Source organism: Vanessa atalanta, chromosome 16 (genome assembly GCF_905147765.1).
Source record: "Vanessa atalanta chromosome 16, ilVanAtal1.2, whole genome shotgun sequence".
In the NCBI taxonomy this organism is placed as follows: Eukaryota; Metazoa; Arthropoda; class Insecta; order Lepidoptera; family Nymphalidae; genus Vanessa; species Vanessa atalanta.
The window spans coordinates 746,776-766,213 of NC_061886.1; the positions used below are offsets into that span (position 1 = coordinate 746,776).

Genomic DNA, 19,438 nt, shown 5'->3' on the forward strand with positions numbered 1-19,438 from the left:
GAAGCGATCATCGTATCATCATCAAAATAATATAAAGAATCAGTATCAGCTCGACGTTTTTTTATCACATCTATAATATTCATTTGGATAATACACAAGTCACATTTCGTTCATATGTAATAATTATTTTAGCCATCTCGTATATCATAGTCTGATATTTCACAATGATATTCTACGGTGAGTATCCAGTTCCTTCGTACGGACTTATTATCATATACTATTACTTGGTGGTAGCACTTTGTGCAAGCTGGTTAGCCATCACCACTCATCAGATATTTAACCGCCAAATAACAATACTTAGTATTTTTTTGTTCCGATTTGACCCAGCCAGTGATACAAGGTACCAGGGACATAAATCTAAGGTGTTACGGTTGGTGGCATGTTGGAGATGTAAGAAATGTCTAATATGTCTTAAGCGCTAATGTCTATTCTGTCTCTGGGCGGTGGTGACCACTTACCATGAGTTGGCTGTTCTGCCTGCCCACCATATTTTTTTTTTTTTTTTTTTTTTATGTCATAAGGTGGCAAACGAGCAGGAGGCTCACCTGATGGAAAGTGACTACCACCGCCCATGGACATCTGCAACACCGGGGGGCTTGCAGGTGCGTTGCCGGCCTTTCAGGAAAGAGTACGCTCTTTTCTTGAAGGTTCCCAAGTCGTATCGGTTCGGAAAAACCGCCGGCGAAAGCTGGTTCCACAGAGTGGTTGTGCGAGGCAGAAAATGTCTTAAAAATCGCGCTGTTGTGGATTTTCGGACATCTAGGTGGTGCGGGTGATATTTGGAATTTTGACGAGATGTCCGAAGGTGAAATTCAGCAGCCGGGATTAATTCGAACAATTCCTCGGAACATTCCCCGTGATAAATTCTGTAGAAGATGCAGAGCGATCCAACATCTCTACGCAAAGCCAAAGGATCAAGCAGATCGGAAAGGGCTTGATCGTCGATAATTCGAGCCGCTCTACGTTGGATACGGTCAAATGGAAGGAGCTGGTACTGGGGAGCACCCGCCCAGAGGTGAGAGCAGTATTCCATGTGAGGCCGAATTTGCGCCTTGTATAGTCTTAGACGATGGGCCGACGTGAAATACTGTCTTGCCTTGCTGAGCACACCAAGCTTTTTTGATGCCAATTTGGCTTTGCCTTCCAATTGACCGCGGAACTGAACGAGACTCGAAACATCAACGCCAAGTATTCCGATACTAGCTTTAGCGGCTAACGGAATGTTCTCGAATCGTGGAGATACGACAAATGGTGTTTTTTTAGCGGTTAACGCGCAAACTTGCGTCTTTTTGGGGTTGAAGTGAACTAAGTTTAGCCGACCCCAGTTCGAGACTTTGTTTAACGAAGACTCGATTTCAGATACAAGTTTGTTCCGGTTTTCTTCGACGTTTTCCCGAGAAATATTAGCACGGCCGGTGTATGAGGTGTCTACGGTGCTGTCGTCTGCATAGCAATGAATGTTACTGATTTGCAACAAGTCATTGATATGCAGAAGAAACAGAGTGGGTGATAGAACGCAGCCTTGTGGAACACCAGCATTGACGAATTTTAAGTCAGAGCATGCACCGTCGACAACGACCTTGATGCTCCGATCTGCCAAAAAACTGGTAATCCAATTGCATAATTTTCCGGGAAGCCCATAGGAAGGAAGCTTCGAAAGAAGCGCTTTGTGCCACACGCGATCGAAGGCCTTCGCTATGTCCAGACTGGCTGCTAATGCCTCCCCTTTGCTCTCAACTGCTTCCGCCCATCTATGAGTAAGGTAAACTAGAAGATCACCGGCTGAGCGACCCCGACGGAAACCGTACTGGCGGTCGCTAATCAGCTGGTACTCCTCTAGGTACCGCAGGATCTGGCAGTTTATAATGGACTCCATTACCTTGGAGAACAAGGAGGTGATGGCTATAGGCCTATAATTGGACGGGTCTGAGCGGTTGCCCTTTTTAGGGATCGGATGCACCAAAGCAGTCTTCCAGGAGTTCGGGACGACGCCGAATGCATAGGATTGCCGGAAAAGACGCGTTAAGACCGGCGCCAACTCGGGAGCACAAGTCCGTAGCACGATTGGAGGGATGCCATCGGGTCCACTCGACTTATGAATATCCAAGGAAAGAAGTGCTTTACGAACTGCACTTTGCCGGAATTTAACCTCCGGCATCGTGGTATCACACCGCGGGATTGTTGGTGGTGACTTTCCTCGGTCATCCAGAGTCGAGTTCGCTGCGAAGAGAGAGCCTAAAAGATCAGCCTTCTCCTTCGCTGTATGGGCCAATGACTCACCGTCCTTGTGCAGAGATGGTAAGGAAGGCTGACAGAAATTCCCTAAGACAGCCTTGGCGAGAGACCAGAACGCACGTGTTCCTGAAGGGAGGCGCACCAGTCTCTCGCCAATTCTGCCAATGTACTCCGTCTTCGCCTTAGCAATCACGTTTTTGAAGGACCTAGAGGCAGAGTTATATTCCTTTCTGATTGCGCTGGTATTTACATCACGAGACGCTGATGCGTTAGCCCAGTCTTGGTAGCGTTCCCATTTTCTGCGTGAAGCCGTTTTGCAGAAACGACCAAACCAGGGCTGGGACTTGCCACCGATGGGGACCGCAGAATACGGAATGAATAGTTCCATACCCTGAAGTACCACATCGGCAACAGAGTCAGCAACAACACTCGGATCATCCGGCGAGAAACAAACCTGCCCCCATGGGTAGGATGCAAAGAAGGACCGCATCCCATCCCAATCTGCTGACCTGTAGTGCCACACTCGGCGGCAGCCCACGAAACGAGGTCGTGAGTAACGCGCAACCGGCACTGTACTTCGGACGAGACAGTGGTCCGACGAGCCCAGAGGGGGTTCGACGATAACCTGGTAGCCATCCGGATGGGAAGTCAGCAGAAGGTCCAACAGGGAAGGTGTATGATCCTCCACGTCTGGTATTCGCGTTGGCGAGGGGACTAGTTGTGTCAAATCATATGCTAAAGCGAAGTCGAGAACAGATCTACCCGCATGATCGGTAGTGCGCGATCCAAGCCATTCGGCATGGTGGGCATTAAAATCGCCAAGAATAACGATCTCTGCGGATGGGATCTGCTGCAGTACGGAATCTGTAGCCATTTGGACGTGCTCAACCAGTCGGTCGGTTTCGGCATTACCGCTATGGGACCTATAAAGGCAAGCGTAGATTCGCGGATGGTCGTCACAATCTACACGCAGCCAGATAATTGATAGGTCCTGTCCTTCAAGGCTGCCGAGGCGTCGAGAGCAGATATCATCTCTGACGTAAACGCACACCCCAGCTCGTGGTACAAAGGAATGTTCCAATTTATACCCGGGGTAGGAAAGAAAAGTCGTATCGGCAGGAGAAGATATCTGAGTCTCGGTAAGAAAGAGCAAGGCCGGCTTCGCCGTCTCAAGGTGAAAGTGGACGGCGTTCAAGTTCGAGTTGAGTCCCCTTATGTTGCAGAAGTCCACAGTGAGGGTGGTAGGGGTTGCCTTATGATGCCTGCTCCGCTTGCCCCGAACAGTGGCGAGCGCAAAATTGCCCCCCCCAGAATTCGGAGGGCAGCCTGGGCATCCCTGCTCAGGTGGTGTATGTCCTGAGCATGGATGCCCAGAGAGGGATTCTCCACCGCAGTCGCTGATGGTACCCTCCTGGGGTAATGTAACCAAATTCTGCACAACCATCATGTTTAAGGGGGGGGGGGGTATCGGGCCTCCGGGACTCTCACATACCAGACGAAACGCGGTAACATAGCTACCACTTCACGCCGATTTTAAGTGAGAGAGTGGTACTTCCCCGGGCGTGCCGGCCCATTCGGCTGCAACCCGAAGGTATGCAGTGTGGCACTACCACTTATTGGTACTATAAGAAAAAGTCAGTGTTAAGGTATACACACGGATATTTTAGGACACTACACGGAAAATATCAGTATATTTAATTAATTACACTAAACTAAAAGACAATATGTATATTCATAATATAATAACGAAACTGGTTAAGATTCTATTGGATATTTTGGCCGACACATGTCGACAGGTGAAGTTGATTAAATGATTGTGAAACAGTAAATGTCAGAGCTATTTTAATCACGAGTTCTGCTTTCACAACTGCAGTCCTTGCAAAATTTAACAATGTTATATTTTGTGATTCGTAAATAATTAAGATGAATGTGGATTAAAACACAAGCAAGCACCGCTGATATTCAAATACATATTAAAATGGACATTCGAAACGCTGATAGTTTAATATATAAAATTTAATAAAATATTTATACTCTAAACGAAGCAATTTAAAAAAATGTTTTCAGATAAGCCTAACAAATTACCCTTTTATATGAACGCAAAATGTATTGACTGAATGTTATTCAGACCGCTGGTTAAGCGGCGCTGTTTAGTAAAATGGCTCGGCTATTAATTAAATGACTAATTAAACTAGTTTTATGTAATATTTCTACCAACCCGCCTTGGCACAGCGCGCCGCTGGAGCCAAAACGCTGCGGCGTGGTGCTTCTTTTTATAGAATTGTCCGAGTCAAGTGCTTAGTCCAGCCGTGGAATATTTATGAGCTGTAACTAATAGTCGAAAAAAGGCAACTTAATTCAATTAAATAAATAAAAGCGGAGCCGCTGATAAACTCTAGACATTATTTAAAACAGAATTTTATATTTTATCGCCGATACAAGCATCAGCCTAGACGCAAATTACACGTATAATCTAGTTAAACCTGTCTCGTGTGACTTGTTTTCTTCGTGGAATCTCTAAAAGGTGAAAAATTCATAGCCAATAGAGTCATTAAATATACTATAATGAGATAAATTTAAAAGCACTATTATCATCTCTATGTAAATAAGTATTAATGTTGCTGATAAAATGAATTGGGACAAATTGCATTTGAAACTTATAACCGTTTATTTTCGACACTAAAAATTCGTAATATTTTAAAATTGTTCATAAATTTATACAAATATTATAAATAAAGTAAATTTGTTTGTATTTATGTAATGACCGGAACTAATAATCTTATTCTAAACTTTTCAACTGATACTAAGCTTATTGCTGAGTTCTATATGATATAAATTATAGACATTTGTATCACGCCATTTTCTTTTTTAATAAATTGCCCCCGTGTAAAGCCGGGTTGAGCCGCTCGTGTATTATATTCTTAATATGTTTTTGTTATCTGTGCGTAAACCTTTTTAACACGGTCATCGCTGTGGACAAGTTCTATAAATAAGCATAACTTTATCAATTTATTTTCGCGTAGCGTTGATGATGGTGGATTTGTTAAACTGAAAATACAAATAGCCAATTCCAGTGGAAGTAGGAAATAAGATAAATAAACATAAATCTTACCTAATTTTAGATAAATATACATAAATTTACGTCTTTCATTTGATTTGCTAATAACTCAGTTATATTGTGTATTAATAAGAGTTTATGATTAATATATCTCTATTTATAATACAACACTATTGCTCTTAACTACTTATTTCCACTTTTTATTTTACTTCCAAAATTTCTGATAAGAGTTTCGTCGACGTTCAAAACGCCATTTTTTCGCAAATCCTTAGTGAATATCATAGATTAATCAAGCTCTCGACCAATTATATCGCGTTAATTTGCTATCAAATGTTGTATATCTGGCTTTTTTCCTATTATGATTGAAATACAGTATATAATGAGAACTACAGCTTACAAAATGATACAATATAGAGTCCATTATAAATACTGAAATTAAGATTGTGATGCTGTTTAGTTTTGACATAGGCAAATGGGACACTTAATAGATATTGGTCACAACTGTCTATAAATCTTGGCGCCAATAACCATTTCTTACAAAACCAATTCGCAAACGACCTTAGGAAGTCAGCTGCCTTTTGCCTGCAGTTACACTGGTTTACTCACCCTTGAAGCTGAAACAACAATACTAAATGAACCCTTGAAGCTGAAACAACAATACTAAATAAACCCATTCATCATATATCCTACATATATGATGAATGGGTGGTACACATATAAAAATAACTGAAATCAAAATAAAGGAAAAGTAAACATTTGGATACTCAATAATTCTAAAGCTAAACAGTTCACATAGTTCACGGCGCATTTACCACTTTCCAAAGTGGCTTACATGCGCGTCTGTTTTTTTTCCAAAAAATTTAAAAACTGTAATTACAAAGAGCCGACATAGCTCAGTGGCTAATTCGTGTCCGAGGACCGGTTTGGCGGTGACGGAAAACACGGTGAGGAAACTGTCACATATCTGACGAAACTCTGCCACGTGTGTCTCTAACCCGCATTGGTTTCTTCACGCTGCGTTGAAATAAATTGCAAACATTCTCTTCAAAAGAAGATAAAGCCGTTGCGAAGCAATAGAACAATTATAGACTGTAACTTTTTTTTTTTATAAAACCGTAGTCAAGTTTAAAGCCCAGTTAATACTATGTTCAAAAAACTTCAATATATGACAATAAAACCAAACAAAACGTAAATAAGTTTATTGCTATATAAAATATGTTACGTATAAAAAACATAAACTTGTAACTTGTATCAAATTCATTCGTCATAAATTTTTTGTCAAATAAACATTATATTTTGTTTGATACGGTTAATTTATTTTTTTGTGAATTGTGCAAATCGTGTTAGTTAAATAATTTTAGCAATCACTGTATACATATATATATTACTGTTGTATTATTAAAAGTAAGATTATAGTTTTATTAATGTACTATAGATATAAAATAATAAAAATAAACACATTTTTTTATGGTATTTTTGATTTGATTTTTCTCTAATTTTATTGTAAATTGTAAACACTATTTTTTTTTTAAATAATTCAGTAAGGGCAACAAAAACAAAATAATGCTGAAGCTTATTAAAACACAAGTTTGTTTAAAATTTCGTAACGAATAACAGTTTGTATTATATAAAAAAAACTTTTAAGAATTGTCTTTCAAATTGTCCTCTCTATTTTTTTGGATTTTTAATATAATAAATTCAAATATAGTATAAAGTTGGTTGAACTCATTTTATGCGGAGTTAAACATGATTTTTTTTTGTGCCGAATCAAGGTAGGTTTATAAATAATACAAACTCTCTTTTGAGATACGCATAAAATTATTTTATTTACATTTATTTGATGATATTTTTAATAGTGATTCTTCTGAGGTATTATCCTGTGACTGACGTGACCTAATGGTCTTCCTCTATTTTATACCACGGAAGGGCTAGGGCCCACTCGAGCGTATATAATACCTTATTGTTAAGAAGCTAAGTCTTCCTGTTGCAACGGGTGTGCATTTGCGACATAAGCGAAAGCGGTTTACACGTTTGCATAGACAATGTTTAGTTTGATATTTAGTTTTAATGTGAAATATCTTTCAGCGCACGTTGGGGGTTACACTGACTCGTATCGTATGACGTAACGGCAAGCGGCATGACGCTCTCTTTTAAATAATCATCTGTCAGATTATGTCCTTGTCACAAAGTTAAACAAGACTTAATATCATGATTAGACAATAATCAACCTTAATAAGTGCTGTTAATACCGAATAGTTGATGATTCATAATTTAATAACACTAATTTCAAGTCGAGATAATAAAGATTCAATTACATTTAAAATAGTTATAAAACCCCGATTAATCATCGGATTAATATCGTATCAATATCGAATCACATACAGGCCCGTGTTAATTTTACCATGTGACCCCCCACGGTTGTTTTAACGAAGTAAAAGTATTAAGAGACGTCATGGGGCCTAAATGTTGCTTGTTACAAGCAGGTCCCGTAACTATATACAATATTTACAAAAACAACTCGATCACTGAATAATTATTCTATATTTATTTAATATGGAAGCAATATACTTACATTTTGATAGTACATTAGAAATTACTATCAAGTCTGCAAAGAAAATACTCAGATCCAATACCGGTGACGGACACTCACTTTTTTTTTATTTATGGTTGCTTACCATTTAATTTTTATAGTAATCCTCAAGACTCATACTCACTCTACCCAATATGTCATACATAAATACATCAATCAAATTTAAATTGCAAATAAATAAACTTAATAAAATATTAAATAATTATTGCACCAAACCACATGGTAGAAGTTAGGTGGAATACGATACTTCCTTAAGAGGAGAGGAATACCATTAATAAGATATTTATGAAGAATTCCTTCAATTCATTTGACTTAGTTCACTTAAATACCAACAAATCGACGTCACTGTCAATCTGACGTCACATCGTTTATTAAAACATTTGACAGTTAATATAATCGCTAGCGCTTATATGCAACCGCAACCTAATTACATCGAAAGATAATCGATAAATATGTAACATGATCGAAACAATAGCAGTATCGATCGAGATGCGCGCGCGATTACATTCGTAACGTTTTGCATATGACAACATATAATTTCAAATACGAGGTGAGTTCGAATAATTGAGCCTTGTGACACTGTGGTTATAGAATACGCGAATTTAAAATATTTATTATTAGAGTGCTTTTAGAGTGTTTAGTAGTTCTTGTCTATCTAACCTTATATCCTATCTTTATAATATTATATATATTTATAACCTATCTTTATAATTTGTGATAGGTGTGTAACTACAATTTACAAATAAAAAAAATCCATGCCTTTTAAGATTTGCATCAAAACATATTAATGAAACAGTCTCCTTTTAAGAATCTTAGTGGTTAGGGTTTGTACAAGTCCGCCTGGGTAACTACCACCCACTCATAACATATTCTACCGCCAAACAGCATGAGCGTGAGCTCGTGTAACTGCAAGCACAAGGGACATAACATCTTAGTTCCTACTTTATAAAACAAAAAAGAAGTTTAGCAACGTAGTCCACCACTGTGGTATATAATGCTGCATAGCTACACGTGTGCTTCTGTTTTTTTATGAATTACTGAATATTCCTATTTACCCTTACTTTGCTATTGACAATTAAGTAGACAGTGATACTATAACAATGTTAAGATCCGCGCATTATCCACTGGGCCAAAATGGCTCTGTACATTCAAAAAATCAACTCCCTTGTACGTTTTCCACTACCCGCAGAGCCGGATCTACCATATGGCTTTTTGGGCTTCAGACCAGGGCCCCGTGGATTCAAGGAGGCCACAGCTAAGTCAATTCAAAGTCAAAAATAGACGATAATGCGAAAGACTGAAAGATAACTTTATTAAATTAAACAGATGTAGGTACGTATGGCTTGTAGCCCTGTGAGTCCTGCAACTCATTCAATTAATTGAATTCAAGTCTACGTTCAGGTATGTCTTAAATAGTGATAGCCCAGGTCCCCTTAAACTTACGGTCCGGCCCTGACTACCCGAGAACTGCAATAAAGCATAACGTTCCGAAAGTCTGTATATATCCAATATATATCGGAGTATACCAACCATTAATGTGATGAACAAAACTGTTTTTCATACAAATTTTATTTAAGTTTATACGGTTTAACAGGCTCTAAATAACGAAGCGTCTATAAATTAATTAAAACTATATATCATACATTATGTAATTTAATTGTTAACAACGTATCCAGCCGTATATAGTAGTCACGGTAACCGCAGTCGTTATGAGAAAAAATCAAAACAAATCGTTCCCAACGATTTATTAACGCATGCGCAGAGCATTCTTTAACGCCATCACCGTATTCAACGGACAAGATAAATTACATCGGCACATTAATCAAAACATTATTTATTAGTTCATAAATCTTTTAAGCTTAATGCGATATCTCATATCGACATTTTAACGCGCTTATATAACCGCGTATGTGAGTATGTGTTAAGAGATTTTTAACGGTAAAGTACTTACGAGTATAGTTTATTCAATTATAAGTTACTAACTAACTCCTCGGCTTCCCACGGGTGTAATTTGTTTATAATAAAGAAAAGGTTTTGATACGTATATAAATATAATTCGTTCGTTTTAGCATTCAGAAATAGAATATGTAGCTTAATTCCAGTGAAATTAAAAAAAAAAAATGGGTTATTAGTATCGGAATTTACCCTCTAACAAATGAACAACATACAAACAAATAAATTTAGCTTTTTATAATATCGATGTAGATAAAAAAACTTAGGGGCTCACGTGTTACGAGCCCTATGTTTCTTTCTGTTACCTTGACAACGTGTACGTACTTACTACGTACTTCTCATAACGGACTATACTCAAAGTTTAAATAAAAAAATCAATTACAGGTGGTCTTAACATGATGAGCATAATATGAGGAATAAATGCGCTTCCAAATACTTTATGCGTTATGAATTTAAATGAAATAGCAGGCGGTCGGAGGTAGGAATGTAAACAACGCGTGCATTCGTTAACTAAACGATTCAAATTGTAACAAATGTATGTTATGTAGACATGTGACCAGCGAGTAGTAAATCTTGTATATTTATATTTATTTATTCAATGAAAAAAAGAGGGAAAGATCGATGGAATTCACGACGTTTCCGAATCTATATCTATCTATAAATATAATCTATGATATTACATACGTGCAGTTCACGTCATTGAACACACAAAGAAAAAATACTTTAACATGTATACGTATAGTTTATTATATTTCTGACTTCAACTGATAGACTAAGGGCTGCTACTGAGAAAATTTTGATAGAATCACCAAGATCTTATATCAGCCCGACCTAGGATTTTACCTCAGGATCTACGCCCACTAAACCGACTTAATATTGTTTTTCGTTAAAAATTAGCTAACCTTAGTGATAGTCGATAGACAGGGCTGGATTTAGGGGAAAATAATCAGGGTCTCCACAATACTAGATTTGATTTTTTTCACTAGACATTAATAACGAAACACTTATAATAACGCTGATATTTGAATATTCATTTACTAATAAAATATGTAACAATTTTTTCCCTTTAATTACTACTTTTCTTTACTGATAATATTTATAACAATTTTATTAATTTAAATATAATTAATATGAATTAATTGTTTCAGTGATGGCGTAACCGCATGGGAGGGGGCGCGCTGCTCGAGGCGGCTGCGCGCGGAGACGCGGGCCGCGTGGCTAGTCTGATCCGCTCCGGCGCAGACGTCGATGCGACTGACGAGGTAAGTAATCCTATTATATTAAAAGACAATATACACAATACCCATACCAACCGTGTCCCGTTCAGTGAATTTTCCATTTAATGTTAAACCATCTGACCTTTTAAATATTCCTATGTTTAAATCTTTGGTCGCATCGAGCAATTAATTCCGAGTAAACGTAAATGGGACTAAATACATCGAACTTCTAAGTTCTTGATTCACATTCCGTATCGTCCGTAATCCGTTGGGATATAAATTTCGTAAAATGTAAATTATGTAAATTACGAACTTCCCTACAAACTTTTCAACCATCCCGCATAGGAGCAAAGTGGTGGAATATGCTCCAAATCTTCTCCTAAAAGGGAGGCCTTAGCCCAGCTGTGGGAAATTTACAGACTGTTACTGTTGTATACAAACTTTTATCTCCAAATTTAAAGCACAATAGTGCGTTATCTTAAGCTAAAAGTTTTAAGAGTTTTATTTAATCGATAGGAACAATTTCTTATTTTAAGTATTTTTCACGTAATACGTTCTCCAGCAAAAGTCTGACATGGAGATTTACTTTAAATGCCGCGTTCTCCGAATGGCGTGCAAATTGATAGCACAAACACACCTCTATCTGTAAATGGCGCATTCTTTAGTTAATCTAGATCAAAGCCTATTCAGTACTTCTCGAGATAAACCCAAACCCAAAAGTGTAGACGGCCTGGCTACATTTTAGTGTACTCTATAACTACGTAATATATCGTATGCTATGTAGTTAAAATTCGATAATTTTTACAAAATTATATATGCAGTATCTCCAAATAATATATGTTTATGGCTCAGTCTCGTATCAGAAAAATAAACTTAAAGGTCGGATCCGTTACGGAAAAGTCGAAGCGAAGAAACAGCGTAAATATCGCCTCTTATTCCTAATTATATCTTTGTTCAGCTTACAATTGAAACACTTGACCTTTGCCACCGCTTTAAGCCTCATTGACGTAGTTAGATTGGAAGCCAGCATGTTTCTCACAATGAACAGCGTTGTATGCTCGCACAATAGAGCAACACTGTACGCATAAACTCGAAAGCATACCATCGTCAAGTGCAAAAAGTAATAACATTGACAATAATACATATAACATAATATAAAAACTACACGCATCATAATAGCTAAGGTATTATTGTAAAGTTAACACTTATGGGTGAGATACGAAAGATATTTATAGTGAGTTCTCCCAGGGTATATTCGAAATACAAGAGGAGTAAACACAAATAAACAACTTTGACATTTGATTGACGCGTTCGCATCGGTCAAGATCTAGAATAGTCTATGGTTTTCATTATGTACGGCGTTTTCAAGTCGTCGAAGTTATTATCGAAATTTTGGAAGTATAATTAAAGAGGATATAATTAGTGGGAAAGTATTGTATAATTTTGTTATTAATTAAAAATACAGGTTAATTAATTATAATTATAAAGCAAGTCAATTCATTTCGTAGTTTACCAACACAAATGTCATTACTATGAAAAGAAAATGTTGTTTATATATTTTTGTTATCTAAAGAGTTTTTAATAATTCAACATTTTATAAATAAAGATATATTGATCAGTAACTGTTTATATTGCACATCATAGATGAATTATTTCAAGATCGTATGGAATATGAAATTCTAAGGTGTGTTTACACGTGATTCGTTCGGAATAGGCTATAGTAACGTCTCCACGTCTCCGCGTGGACTCTTAGAGAGCGCAATTGTGAGGCACTGCGCTTTGATCTAACCGCCCCGCATCTGTAAGAAGTATGCACATTGCACACTTATACAAATGCGCTCCGGTTTACCGGCTTAGGCTTCAGTCCGCTTCAGTTAAAGAACAGTCGTTTAACAATTATCGCTGATCTAATTTCTAATCTGTTAACTTATTAACAGTAAATAATAGGTTGCGCTTTACTTAGTTATGTGTGCGCCGGTCCTTAACACTTGCCTCTAAACAAACTAACCATGCTTTGCACGGAATACGTAAAAAAAGCATTTAAATAATTTTCACAGACTTAACTACACAAACAGTGAAATTTGCAACATAGTTGCATTTGTAAAGGTCCTCTTTCATGTTTAATAAACATAAGTATTATTACCATAATGAGCATTACAGAAAGAAATGCCCTACGCCATATTAATCCTTTCATCGAAATATACAGAATGAATAAAAAACCCATCAAAACACGTCCATGAATCTTATTACCACATATAATTTGCCACATGTAATAAAACGAGATGTTACTCTGAATTCTGCTTTGTCAGATGCCTCAAAACCAATTACCTAGTAGCAATATACATGTTTAATGTACAGACGCCCCGTGGCGAATGAATTTTATAGTCTTGCATTCGAATATATTTCACAAAATCTATTTTATTTGCTCTGTTATAGAGACTACAATTGCAAACGCTTATTTTAATCTTTTAGGGATGTGCAGACATAAATCAAGATGATGATTTTTTTATCATTTAAGTTTCAGAAACAATGCACAATACATTTGATTTGATCTATTTAAAAAAAAAAATATGTCAAAAAGTATTGTTGTTCTGTGGAAACTTTATGAGGTCATAAGTAACATGGCGGATTTAAGTTACAATATTATTGAATATATCCATATAATAACTAAATTCAATTTCCAAATGTTATTTTCCATGCATCTACTAAATCACATTCTAATATGATTTAATGCCCATTTAAATTACAAATAACAAAAGTATTAAAATATGAATGAAATAAATTACTAATATAAAAGTAAATGATTAGGATGTTGTCCAAAAATTCAAACAATTAAAAAATTAACAATCAAAGGTGTATAAAATAAAATTCCCAAATCAAACTACATAAATTTAAATATAGTAATATTATGCTACAAATATTAAAAATAAATTTCTGAACTAAATCTCACACGCAATTGCAATGACGTTGTATTTATTAGTTTATTTTGCAATCAATAAGAAAGTCTCGTAGTCGATGAAACCTAGAATACGCTTGTGAAAATAAAAAGAACCTTCGATCAAACGTAACCTCGAGGCGTAACATTGGTCTGAACCAATTTGCTTTTAAATATCTTTAATTCTTCTTAATAATGTAAGTTATTGAGTTAAAGACATACGATTTAATTTATTACATGTACTATTACAAATAACGTTTAGTATATTTGTATTGTAACCAGCATCAATTTCAGTAATGTCGGTAAAGCGGAGAGTTTCAAATAATTAATGTTTAAAATTGACTGTCAGATTAAATCAAGTAAAAATCCTAGAAAAGCTTATTAATTATCGGTGTTGCAAAAGCATAATTTATATTTTAACGGTTCAGCATGAAAATAATATACCTTCAAGAGCGAACAAAAGATATTTCAATTTCGAAATAACAAAAATGTGAACGATTGTAGTATTGTTAATTTTATTTTAAATTCTGACTAATCATTTCAGCTTGAATTACAAACTTTTCACTGGCAACCTTCACAGAGACTACATGTTTTTTTTTTTTAAATTAATTACAAATCTAGTATCATCTATCTCAATAGTAAAAATAATATAAAAAAATAAACCTAAAATCCTTTTTTCACAACGTTTCAAGCTCTTATACGATTAATGTTTGTAACAATTTCTCACCACTAAGAAAATACATCCAAGTTAAATCCTGATATCGAGATACTGCTGTTGTCTCAAGGAATATTTGATGAGCGAATGAAACCTGTCCAGGCGGACATACGAAGTCAAAAAAATACTAGCTATATTAATAGACCATGACTGACTGAGAAACTCAGGAGAGTTATTACAAAAATAAACAAAGTTAATTGTTGATCTATAATTGTCGGTCGCTCATTTTTCCCATGGCGGGTTCCTCATCAATCATCAAGTCGACGCTTACAAGCGCTGTGTTGCCATCGTTCAAATATATTCAAAGTAATAAATAAGAACTGTCGACTACAGATAATTTAAAATAATTTGATTGTTCCTTTTTTGAATATCAAACAATAATGAATGGAACTTTAGAATTTCGTTTTCATGCTTCGTTTCTCAAAAATACGACGCCTTCATTTAATTACTAGTTTATCTTTTGGTTAGAAAATAAGTACAGATTAAAATCTTTATTAGGGAAAGATATACTTTGTTTTGTTAAACTTGATTGAAGTATTTCTTTATAATTCACTACGATAATGCGTATACGATTCTTCTTTTTAAAAAGACAATATTTAACCATACAGCCAGAAGTTAAGTTTGAGTATGAGAATTTAAACAGAAACTGTATAAAAATATCTTTATAACAAGGGGAAATATTAACAAAAGTCGCCAATCCACGACGTCAAAAATTGTACTCCTCTTTAAGCATTACAATTCTTTTAAAGTATTCATTAACTGAACTATAAGCCTTATACCTAACATCTAAAAGCAGGAATCACAAACTCCAGTTAGATAAGCTATCGAAACAGTTTTCAAACATAAGATCAAATAATTATTTCGTCAAAAAACAAATAAAAATAATTGATAGTGTATTAATATACTCGTATATTTTATAATAAGAAATTTTAGTCGTGTTGTTAAAATAATGTATTGCCTTATTAGAGAACTACTCTATCATGAATATTAATTTAATTCATAACCAAAAAAAAAGTATTAAATATATATATTTTTTAAACAACTAACGACAACGTTTTTCTAACATAATTAATAGCGCGCTGTCGACAAATCATGACGGCCATGTAATATACGGCGGCAGAACACTACAATTATATCAAAATAATTTGCATATCACATGATTTAATTTAAAATTCGTCGAGATTAACTTTTACTTTACTTTGATGATGGCTACTCAAATGGATTTTGATTATATGTATCAATTTCGATATATCGAAGCTTTCAAGTGGCTCTTATTAACATAATAGGACCCTTGTTGCTTTAAAATAGGTATTCAAATTGTACACGAGCAACTTGTCTGATGGTTAGCTGTCGTCTTCGCCCCCCAATAATACACACCGAATGAAAATTCTTATAACCAGGATATATTATATACATATATAATTGTATATACCTAATAACTTTGTATTTTAAATTTTGGAAAAAGAGTAACTACTAAGTTTCTTGTCGGTTCTTCAAGGTAGAATCTACATGCCGAACCGGTGGTAGCTTAACTTATTTATTTAACTTAATATAGTTTTTAAAATGACGATTCAAATGGGCTCATAAAAACCTACTTTAATAAAGTAGATTTTGATGTCGTAAGGAGTTTATACAACTACTTCCAATGTCAATGTGCTATCAATTTAAAATGTTCCTTCAATTGTTTTATGTTAATTACACTGACTTACTCATTCTGCAAATCGGAATGCAGTTACACAAATTATATTAGAGAAATTCTTTAAGAAAATATTTCGACAGATATTCAAGACTCTTTATTTCGTAGAAGCCTTGGTTGATATTTAATACGCAGTTCCTGTTTCCTGCTTTTTATGAATAGATTACGTTACAAAATATTTATTTGACGTTCTTCAAATATAATATTTTTATTTGATTGCGTAAGGAACTTGTTCATATTTCTACTTTCTAGCCTACACCGTCGTTAACTTTCAGATTTAGTTGCGATTGTCGATATTGAATCTGTGGAATTCATGTTTTAGAACGGACTAAAAATATTTTACTGCGATGTTTTTTTTTTATATATAGTAAAAATATAATTCAACCGTGATTCATTATATATTCGTATGAAATTTACAAATAAAACGGTTTCTATAATTTAACCGTTTTTGTTTTTCTTTTGCATAAAACAAAACACAGTTATAACATAGTAACATTATTCGTGCAAAATTCCAGTTAAAAAAAATCCAAACATCTACGCACATACACAAACTTACACGATGTATTATATACACATATAAATATCGGTTATCTCTTGGTTATATTCATAATAAATCCTCACAATCTATAACTAAAGAGGTCAAGTGTTAAGTTTGAATCAAATAAACGTTGTACATGATTGCAATCATCAAAAAATGTATTGATTTTCGTTAAAAACCACGTTACGTTTATTTATTCGATATCGGAAATGTTATCATATGTCATCTAGGCGCAACTGAGACCATATCAGGGGGACCGGGATCATTAAAAAAACTAGTTCAGTAACGCTGACCGGTTTAAGTCTTGTTAAACTTTTTCTTGTATTGACGCTAGGGCTACCAAGCTTTCTGTCGAACTTAACACATTTTCAAATCATGTAGCTAATTCATTTGTAAAATGTCAAACATTTTTTTTTTTAATAATTTGACTGAGGTATATTCTATACATACATAAATATTTTCCATTTGTTTCAACGTATTTCATTATACTTCATAATAAATATGGTGGGACACAGTAATCCTAACTATAGGTTTTACGGCTAGATAGAAATAAAGAAGGATTTAACCAGCGACTGACACATTTCGTGCTAGGTAATTTCACTATGGCTTAAGGCACTTTAAAATATATTATTGTATGCACAAATTTATAACAAATAAATTGTTAAAAAAATGAAATTATGAAATGCCTTTTAGGATTTTACAATGTTATTTCTTTGAGTATTAATTCTCTAGTTTTTATTATTGGTGCTACGGACATTTTATAAAATAAAATAAAATATTATATATATTTATATTTTTTATGCAATATGACAATTTCAAAAATTCATATTTCTAGCCAGTTTGTCCGGATAAGTTTCTATTCAAAATAAACTAACCACAGATTCACATATAAATATTACCGATACGAACCGTAATCGCAAACAAAAATACATTTTAAAATAAGAATAAATATTTTTAAATTTTTATATTTATATATTTTAGATTGGTCAATTAAAATTCGTTTCATACAAATAAACTAATAGCAGATAAAAAAAATTCAAAAGAGTAAAAACGTAATTTATTATGAAGATTCCTGGAAGATTATTTAATTACTTTAAAGCCATTAGTAACGTTATAATAATTATTTTTAAGCGGCATAGCAAGCAAAGAACTGCCAAAAAGGCAAAAGGCCACTGATTTAAGTGGTGATGTTAGCATCACTAATAACTTACCACTGCGTGAATTATAAATAATGACATTTACTATAGTATATTTTGTTCCCTCTTATCGCCAGTAGCATCTTATATGTAACATGCACCTCTAATTACACTAGCTCACTCAACTTCATAAATCATACCGGAATAGAGCACCACTACGGTGCAGGAAGCTACCTTATAACCAAAGTCCTGTCAACATGTTTGCTAGCTATAAGAAATTGTTTTTAAAAAGAATAATATAAGAAAAAGCTAAGACATGCGCCAACCCTCGGTTTAGTGACGTTATATTTTATAGTAAAATAGCAGAACCCGGCAGACGTTTTCCAGTCGGTGTATATTTACTAATTGTCAGGACTATCGGTTAAATGTTTTAGACGTATGGTTAAATAATCTGTATTCTCATACAAAGTACATTATTTTACTTGGTAGAGCTTTGTTCCAGCACGTCTGGGTACATACCACCCACTTAACAAATATTCTACTAATAAACACCAAATCTTAATATTCTTGTGATCCAGTTTGAAAGGCGAGTGAGCCAGTGTAACTAATTGTTAATTCTCTAGGTTGGTTGCAAATTAGTTATGTAAGAAATGTTTAAAATACGTCACTAATGTGGTGACATCGTTTGTCTCTTTTGCCAGTCCGCCCAACGATGCAATAAAAAAAAAAAAACAGAATAACAATTTTATTAAGTTCAGTTTAACTGAGCACACAAAAATATCAACAATTGTATAGTTACAGCAAAATGGATGATATATATCGCAGCCAACTGATTAAATTAGCCATTTAATTAACAGCCTAGACTCTTTACTAAATAGCGCCTTTCAACTAGCGGCCACAGAAAAAAGGTATATTATGCTTTTGAATATGGGCGTGTATGTGCGTATTTGTGAACTTTCGTATGCGTGTGTGTGCGTGAAACACTAATGAGTCAATCTAACGAGTATGCATTAAACCGTCCCATACATAAAAGCTATAAATGAAAAATATTCCTCGACAGAATTTACATCCTTAATAATTCTTTTAATGATAATGATAAATTTTATAATTTAATTTTTCGAACAGTAAAAACACTGGAAATGCTACGTTTATACCAAATTACTTTTTTTAGAGTTGCCAGTCAATATTTAAAAACAAGATCGTTATATAGATAATAAAAAACGCGTAAAATATATATTAATTAATATCAATGCAATTCGATTCCTTTCAGAAATATTAAATTAATTAAAACTAGTATACTCCTACCAGTTATCGATTTTAAAAATAAATTAATATTTCGTTCTGCAATAGACGTTTTTGTTATTC

General features: G+C 34.7%; 1 protein-coding gene across 1 annotated transcript in view; it reads left to right on the forward strand.

The window, feature by feature from the left end:
* LOC125069940 (ankyrin repeat domain-containing protein 6) overlaps nucleotides 1-19,438 on the forward strand; it is an 80,976-nt gene that overhangs the window by 51,355 nt on the left and 10,183 nt on the right. Inside the window, exon 2 of the mRNA XM_047679568.1 lies at nucleotides 10,985-11,098. Coding sequence (XP_047535524.1) covers nucleotides 11,000-11,098 — 99 coding nt within the window. The 5' untranslated portion in view covers nucleotides 10,985-10,999. The remainder of the gene's footprint in view (nucleotides 1-10,984; nucleotides 11,099-19,438) is intronic.